This window comes from Myxine glutinosa, chromosome 2 (genome assembly GCF_964187855.1).
Source record: "Myxine glutinosa chromosome 2, kmMyxGlut1.1, whole genome shotgun sequence".
Classification (NCBI taxonomy): Eukaryota; Metazoa; Chordata; class Myxini; order Myxiniformes; family Myxinidae; genus Myxine; species Myxine glutinosa.
In genome coordinates this window covers 112507814-112516595 of record NC_136262.1, presented here as the reverse complement: position 1 = coordinate 112516595, position 8782 = coordinate 112507814, and the positions used below count along the sequence as shown (strand labels likewise).

Sequence of the window (8782 nt, the reverse complement as noted above, 5' to 3'; positions counted from 1 at the left end):
AAGAAGAAGAAGCTACATTATTTGTAAGGCGAAGAAGATTCTGCGCTGCAATGGCGCAGGGCAGTACATGGAAAGTGAAACAGAAAGCCAAAGATGCGAAGGCGAAGGGTTTACGTAAAACGAAGAAGGGAGGTGAGGAGAGGGGTGGTCGGAAGTGTTGATAAAGCCGGTATAAACCGCGTTCGTGGTTTTATATTTGTTTTCCTTGCCATCTCACGTGTCTCAGGAGTGTCTCTGACTGTTTCTCCAATATAATCGCCTTCGCCTTGTGCATTTATTGGTTTTTAAAAATACTTCATCCATCTTGTCCACGAACTGACGTTATTTACTTTCAACGGCGCCCTTCAAACTAAAACCAATAATGTGTAAAGACCGTTTATGCCGCTGCGCACGACACCATCATGACTTTCAATGACAGTTTGAAGGTTTGTCTCGACTGATTGGAAATAAGTTAATGCTGTTTATTTGAATTTTGTCAAAACTAATTAAATTTATTGCAAAGAGTCTCCATGTGCTATAAGTGTATTTATCATTTGGAATATCCTGCGCTTCATGTTGGGCAAAAGTCATACTGTATTTGGTTTGCGTTCGTTCGGCTTTTTAATTTTCATGTCTTGGACGTGGTGCGTCATGTGTTGAGCATGTGTGTAACGATTGTGCAAAAGCATTTACATTTCCCATGAATACTCGTTTTATGCAATGGCTTCTTCACAGTTTACGAAACCATTCTCTCTGCAGCTCGAGCTATAGTGCCCAAAAAAGCGAAGGTCATCGCATCAAAACAACTCTCGAAGGTAACCAGCACGGACTGCTTGTTCATGTAATTACTGCAAACCCACATGCTCACTCACACCCCCCCTTATGGGTGGCAGTGATCTGCTGCGGATCCTTCTCACCGTGTCCCCCGCCCCTCCCACCCCGCAGCGCCTCGAAGTTGCCATCCGCAACAAGATCGAAACCGAGACGGCTGCAAAGGCTGGGCTTGTTGGGAGAAACACTGGGAAGGGAAAGCAGGGAAATCAGGGAAACCAGGGATGGACTGGGGGAAAGAAAAAGAAGAAGAATACAAAACGTAAATGATTCTCTACTCCATTAACCCTCCTGTTCATAGAGATCTGTGAATACATCGGTGTATCATCTCGTAATCAGTAATTATTTTTGTGCAAGTACAATATGGGCGTCCGCAGCTCTTTATTCGATGAATGTCGATGTTGAGAAAAATTAAACTCGAGTAACTGTTTTATGACAAATGTCACTGGTGCTTCATCGGCAAGGCCAAACTAAACTAAAGTGCGTTCACCCATGATGGACACAACCTCGTTAATTGTTTAGTTTTGCTCACTGATAAAATCATCCACAATGGTATTTATCATCAACAGAGGATCTGATTTCATTTGAATCATTTCAAAACGATCATTATTTGAAAAGAGGACACGTAGTGCTTGGGTGATTCGGAAGGAGGGATTTGTGTATGATTTTCATCACCCATACAAAAACAACTTCTCATAAAATGGAGGATTTCTGTGATGTTATGACAACCCTTGTCTCTCTCACCCAAGTTCGTTTTAAATCGTAATTGTTTTCTGATATAGTAAATTCTGCACAATAAACAATCACAGAATGGTCTGAGACCACGTGCTTGCCAGGATTGGTTCTTCACCGTGGGAAAGGTTCATGATTGGTGGACACTCTGGTGCTACCTATGGACTGAGTAGCACGTTATAAAGGGAGCAGACGTGAAGTGAAGGCACCACAACAATGATCAGATTGGGACAACATGGTATTTTAATACCACTTCGACCAGTGGGTACAGTTTGTTATTCGACGAGCTCGAACGGAGTACTCGTGATGGAGCTGCCGTCACTAAACAAACACGGTGGGATGCAGACAGACATGTATCGGAGCATGCAACGTATGGCCGATTCCATGTGAGGGGAAGTGTGAAGCCAAACCAAGTGGAAAAGTGACAAAAGGAGAAGCAGAAGAACAAATAACAGCAACAATATACCGGTGAGTCCAGGATTGGGCCAATTCAAATAAACCTGGCATTAATGGGCAGGCATCAGGATCTGCATAAAGGTAAACCAAAGGCACAGGAAGAGTGATTGGCAGCCTGCCGATCCCTCGCAGGTGGACGTCAACCGTACAGCACCGGAGGTAATGGCTCAGCAATGACTGCTGACCACAGAGGAGATGCTACCTGGATCGGGGCTAAAGCCGTCACTTCAGACAAAAGCACGGCTAGGAACAGATGGAACACGGTTCTTGATGTGCAATGGGTAGTTCGAAGGTAGCACTGCACCACCATCACTGGTCATTCCCCATCTCTAACTGTGATCTTTTCTACCCCCATTAACACCACCTGGGATAACCGTAACGATTCTCTCCACTCCATTCTCTCTTTCCCCGTTTGTTCGTTTCCTTGCTCATGTCCAACTGTTGCCCCAGTCTCTGTTCGCCACCTTTTTAACCCTCTGTCGCCTCTCTCTTGCATGAGCCTCGATCTTCCAAACAAAACAATAAAAAGGAAACAGTCACAAAGTTGTTTATTTCAAACTACGAGATTTCTAGGTTTTTACATCTCGTATCCTCGAGTCACGTTTTCTCACATACGGTGTTCGAATTCGGTTGTCGGAAGTCGACATCCCAACATTTTAAACCGCAGAGTTGTTTCCCTTCGTCTGAAGCAAAGACTCGTGACTGGTAGATGGTTTATGTTCAGGAATCATTTCCGATTCTCATATTCGTTTTTACACCAAATCAAATTTTTCCTTCCGAATGCAAACCCTTCAAAACCTCCGCAATGAGCACATGCTCCTTTTCAAATTGAGAAAAGAGAACACGATTACAAAAATACCAAAGCACCTCGAGGTTACCTCGTTACCGAGTAAATAAACCGATCCGGGTAATTTAGTAACCCTCGTTTGACCAGGTCACCGTGTAACCTGGATAGTGCTTCTGCAGTTTCTCCACAGTCTCCACGTGGTCCGCCCTTCCAAAGCCCTAAGTGGACACAAGGCATGGGTTAGACAAACGCTGTTGACGCCTCGTCAGACGACACACATAGACACAAAACTAACCATTGAATAACCGTACACGTGCAGTGTTTTTGAGTCTGGATCATGTCGGATTCTTCCTCCCCCCAAACACTCGCAGGTAAGTTCCCCAAGACCGACGTCCTGTAGCTCCTTCTCCGTGCTCTCCACGATATCCGCTGCTCCCCAACATGCAGTACATTCGATAAGTCTCCATCCCACCATCCCCACAAAACCATACCTGGATCTCATCCCCCACCTCTCCAATCTTACAACCCCCCCTTATATCTCATCCTATTCCACTTCTAGCCCTCCATCCTCATCTCTCATCCTATCCCACTTCTACCCCTCCACCCTCTCTCATCCTATCCCACTTCTACCCCTCCACCCTATCCCACTTCTACCCCTCGACCCTCTCTCATCCTATCCCACTTCTACCCCTCCACCCTCATCTCTCATCCTATCCCACTTCTACTCCTCCACCCTCATCTCTCATCCTATCCCACTTCTACCCCTCCACTCTCTCTCATCCTATCCCACTTCTACCCCTCCATCCTCATCTCTCATCCTATCCCACTTCTACCCCTCCACTCTCTCTCATCCTATCCCACTTCTACCCCTCCATCCTCATCTCTCATCCTATCCCACTTCTACCCCTCCACTCTCTCTCATCCTATCCCACTTCTACCCCTCCACCCTCATCTCTCATCCTATCCCACTTCTACCCCTCCACCCTCATCTCTCATCCTATCCCACTTCTACCCCTCCACCCTCATCTCATCCTATTCCACTTCTACCCCTCCACCCTCATCTCTCATCCTATTCCACTTCTACCCCTCCACCCTCATCTCTCATCCTATCCCACTTCTACCCCTCCACCCTCATCCTATCCCACTTCTACCCCTCCACCCTCATCTCTCATCCTATTCCACTTCTACCCCTCCACCCTCATCTCATCCTATTCCACTTCTACCCCTCCACCCTCATCTCTCATCCTATCCCACTTCTACCCCTCCACCCTCATCTCTCATCCTATCCCACTTCTACCCCCTCCACCCTCATCCTATTCCACTTCTACCCCTCCACCCTCATCTCTCATCCTATCCCACTTCTACCCCTCCACCCTCATCTCTCATCCTATCCCACTTCTACCCCTCCACCCTCATCTCTCATCCTATTCCACTTCTACCCCTCCACCCTCCTCTCATCCTATTCCACTTCTACCCCTCCACCCTCATCTCTCATCCTATCCCACTTCTACTCCTCCATCCTCATCTCTCATCCTATCCCACCTCTACCCCCAAACTCATATTTCTCATCCTATCCCACTTCTACCCCCACCCCCACCATCCTCATATCTCATCCTATTCCACTTCTACCCCTCCACCCTCATCTCTCATCCTATTCCACTTCTACCCCTCCACCCTCCTCTCATCCTATTCCACTTCTACCCCTCCACCCTCATCTCTCATCCTATCCCACTTCTACCCCTCCACCCTCATCTCTCATCCTATTCCACTTCTACCCCTCCACCCTCCTCTCATCCTATTCCACTTCTACCCCTCCACCCTCATCTCTCATCCTATCCCACTTCTACCCCTCCACCCTCATCTCTCATCCTATCCCACTTCTACTCCTCCATCCTCATCTCTCATCCTATCCCACCTCTACCCCCAAACTCATATTTCTCATCCTATCCCACTTCTACCCCCACCCCCACCATCCTCATATCTCATCCCATCCCATCCCATCCCACTCTTCCACCACCCCTCCCTCCCTCTCTCTTTCCCCTCATATCTCATCCCATCCCACTCTTCCACCACCCCTCCCTCCTTCCCCTCATATCTCATCCTATCCCATTCCATCCCATCCCCAACTACCCACACCTTTACTCCACCCTCTCCCCGAAATATTGAGGACATAGCGGATTGGAAATAATAAAAATTCGAGTTCGATGTCGTTTAAATGAACAAATAAACGTCCATTCGGCATGAGCAAAAATATGTTAAATACTATACTATAGTCGAGAGTACCAAGCAGCCAGTACCGTGGTATTCGGCCGAAGTACATCCTCGTACAAGATCCCGAGGTGGTGATTTCGATGGTCCAACGACCCTCAGCGCCACGTACTTGAAAACCCCACTCTGAGAGATGTGAACCTCGTTGACAGATTCAAATGCTCTCACTGCAGCCATAACGTCACTACTAGTAGTGTACTACTACTAGTACTGAATCTGAATCTGAATGAGACAGTGAGACTTCCGCCAAGTGTTAATAAATATAATGTTAATATTAAATCGCCAAATTAAGATGATTCTGTATCGAAGATAATTATTTTCCACCATATTTCTACCTTCAATTTGAAAACCAAACAAAAGCAAAAAAGGTTTGGTGGTGGGGAGGGGGAGGAGATCTAGTCGAGCTTACAAAATTGTTAACATACACCTCGAATACATCACCAAACTTTTGTCATACATTAGGGAAGTTTCTGGGTTGAGGTAGAGCGGAGAAAGCACCACCCAGCAGATTGGGTTGAGGTAGGGCGGAAAAAGCACCACCCAGCAGCTTGGGTTGAGGTAGGGCGGAAAAAGCACCACCCAGCTGCTTGGGTTGAGAATGAGGTAGAGCGGAGAAAGCACTAGCACTACCCAGCAGCTTGGGTTGAGGTAAATAGGAGAGAGCACCACCCAGCAGCTTGGGTTGAGGTAGAGCGGAAAAAGCACCACCCAGCAGCTTGGGTTGAGGTAGGGCGGAAAAAGCACCACCCAGCAGCTTGGGTTGAGAATGAGGTAGAGCGGAGAAAGCACTAGCACTACCCAGCAGCTTGGGTTGAGGTAAATAGGAGAGAGCACCACCCAGCAGCTTGGGTTGAGGTAGAGCGGAAAAAGCACCACCCAGCAGCTTGGGTTGAGAATGAGGTAGAGCGGAGAAAGCACTGGCACTACCCAGCAGCCCAGGTTGAGGTAAATAGGAGAGAGCACCACCCAGCAGCTTGGGTTGAGGTAGATCGGAGAGGGCACTACCCAGCAGCTTGGGTTGAGGTAGATCGGAGAGAGCATCACACAGCAGCCTGGTTACCCTGCACTTGCGCAGCGAAATATAAGGTTAGGCATTCGGGTGCGTACGTGAGGTGTACGTGTCTGCATTTTAAAAATTCATTTTTTCGGCCACCGTTGGTCAAATTGACACGAAATTTTACTACAGGAGCCCCTCCTCCATTAGCACTTTTAATGATAATTATGACGTCATAGGTAACGTGGTACAGGCACCATCTTGTAAAAAACGAAAAACATTGCACCTCTATATCTCCAAAACTGCTCCATGGAAAAAATTGAAACGTGGCTCATTGTAAAGAACTCCGCATGGGGAATAAGTGTTGTTAACGATGACGTCATTCGTGCCTTAATTATGATGTCATAATTCGACAGTGGACAACGCTTAGGCTGATCAGTTTGAACTTTATTGAGCATGATCTACCCAACTATTATATTAAGGAATGTTAACTTATGATGTCATCACGTACATGGTCTGGCAGCCATATTGGATCAAAGAAAAAAAAACCCTTCAAAAACAGAATAGTTGGCTCGCACAAAGTTGACTGCACATGGTAAGTATTCAGAATACTGTTACATTTGTGGGGATAGATGATGGAATCCCATAGTAAAGATAGGATTGTATAGTTATAGCATGGACCATTGACGCGGAGGAGACATCCCGTTGTATTTAAGCAGGGAACCTGGAGCTTGATTGTTTATGTCTTCACACGAGGGGTGAAGCTGTGTTAACTCAGTAGGGATTAAGGTTAGTTTTCCCCAGTATGTGATTTCCCTTTGTCGCCCTTCCCTACGTTTTTACCTCTACTACATGGCCGGCCATGCAAAACCTCCATTAAACCACGACAACCGTCCACTGCATTCAAACAGGTTCTCGAACATTGCCGATTGGCAAGTAAGCCACGCCTTAATTAACACCCACGTCAAGCAAAGCCGGCAGGCCATGCCCCCAGAGTGGTACGAGTGGCGTGGAGCAGAGCCGGCAGGCCACGCCCCTGAGCTTGCAATTGGACGGGGTGACGTCAGAGCAGAGAAGGTTCGAGAGGAGTTAGAGGAAGAAGAGCGCATGTCTCTCGCTCTCTCGGTGTGGGTTTTTTGCACGAGCAAGACAGGTGCGTTTGTGTGGTCCTGGAGTTTGGAGTGAGGAGCGCTTTACACCAGTCAGCAGTAATTTGAGGAGGTTTCTGACACTGCTGAGGTCATGGTGGTTTGAAGGCCATGCCGTTCGACCTATGGAGAGTGAAAGAGGGCCGCCCTCACAACTCACCTCACCCTCGTGGCGCGGCCGCCATCTTGTGCCAGGTTCCCACCGGGGGATGAACTCTGAGCTTCACCACCATCGCCACAACCTCACAGAAGGGCCCATTCAGGACGCAGAGCTGAGTGCTGGCCGGCTAAAGGAAACATTTATTTTATTTTATCATCCCCCTGTCTGTATTTGAGTCTGCATGAGAGGTACCTCAAAGTAGATATTAGTTTTACCTTAGCATTCATTTTATTCTTCGATTTACTTTAATTAAACTCATTGTGTTGCATTTTTCATTTGTTGTGCTCGTTTATTCGTTGTGGGCTCCGGATTAAACCTGTGTTTTTCGTCAGCTAAAGAAACGCCTCGCCGCCTTCCGTCCGCTCGCGACAAAAGTACCGCCAATTTTCGGGCTGCCGCCTCGGGTCCGGTAAGACCGTCCGGCTATTCGTCCAAGGCTGGTCTTCATCAGCTACTACGGACAGAACAATACCATGTAGTTTATTTTCTGCCATGACACCCTCCGCGTTAACTGAGGATGACACGTATCAATAGACTAACCCTGCTTTCAAACAAGTGTACTTCCGTGAAAAAACACCTTAAAAGGGTACAAAACGATGGGAAGTACATCCGGTTCAGGTATTTTACTTTGCAGGAAGGACAGGAGGAACTTACACGTTCAATTTATTTACGACCAGTTATGGTGTGAACATCAATCCCACCTTTATGGTCACCTCATCATTTATACCTGACTGGCCAAAAATGGCAGTCGAGGGACGGTGTAAACGAGCCTCATGTGGCTCGAACTACCTGACATGTGACATCACATGTACACTACCGGTCAAAAGTTTAAGAACACCTCAATTTTTCCAGTTTTTATTGAAATTTACGCAGTTTAATGTCTCAATGTACTCTTAAATTAAGCATAGAACAAATAAACAATTGAAGATGAAAAACAAATCATAGAATCATTTTGTTTAACAAAATTTAATTTAAATTTTTGACTCGGCAAAGTAGCCACCTTTTGCAGATATAACCGCCGAACACACTCGTGGCATTCTTTCGACAATGGAAATCAAATATTGTTCGGGAAGTTCTTCCCAACACTGTTGCAGAAGTTCCCACAAATGTGTTGCACTCGTCGGTTGCTTTGCTTTCACCCTTCTGTCCAGTTCATCCCAAACCAGCTCGATGGGGTTTAAGTCTGGAGACTGTGCTGGCCATTCCATGATTTGAAGCCTACCGTCTTGTTCTTTTCCTCGAAGGTAGTTTTGACGTAGCCTGGAGGTGTGTTTAGGCCTTAGGGTCATTATCTTGTTGTAGGATGAACCCCTGACCAACTAGGCGTATACCAGAGGGTATTGCATGGCGCTGCAAAATGCTGTGGTAGCCCTTTTGGTTCAGGGTGCCAGTCACTCTGTGCAAGTCGCCGACTCTGGATCCAGCAA

General features: G+C 46.9%; 2 protein-coding genes across 3 annotated transcripts; one reads left to right on the top strand and one right to left on the bottom strand.

Annotated features, from left to right (window-relative positions):
- On the top strand, nucleotides 1-1634 carry C2H19orf53 (chromosome 2 C19orf53 homolog). Of its 2 annotated transcripts, none has more exons than XM_068103741.2 (3): nucleotides 1-132; nucleotides 739-794; nucleotides 925-1634. In XM_068103741.2, exons 1-3 carry the CDS (start codon nucleotides 51-53, stop codon nucleotides 1078-1080), a joined length of 294 nt encoding a protein of 97 aa, XP_067959842.1. In that variant the 5' UTR covers nucleotides 1-50; the 3' UTR covers nucleotides 1081-1634. The 2 variants fall into 2 exon arrangements, with proteins under 2 accessions (XP_067959842.1, XP_078627550.1); XM_078771424.1 differs by having other exon boundaries at nucleotides 3-132; nucleotides 715-794.
- An 895-nt stretch (nucleotides 1635-2529) lies between these two features.
- Nucleotides 2530-5303, bottom strand: LOC137417824 (14 kDa phosphohistidine phosphatase). The gene is made up of 3 exons (XM_068103740.2): nucleotides 5083-5303; nucleotides 3081-3214; nucleotides 2530-3003 (listed from the first exon to the last, which is right to left on the bottom strand). The coding sequence occupies exons 1-3, from the start codon at nucleotides 5228-5230 to the stop codon at nucleotides 2911-2913; spliced, it is 375 nt and encodes a 124-aa protein (XP_067959841.1). The 5' UTR covers nucleotides 5231-5303; the 3' UTR covers nucleotides 2530-2910.
- Between the last annotated feature and the right edge of the window lie 3479 nt (nucleotides 5304-8782).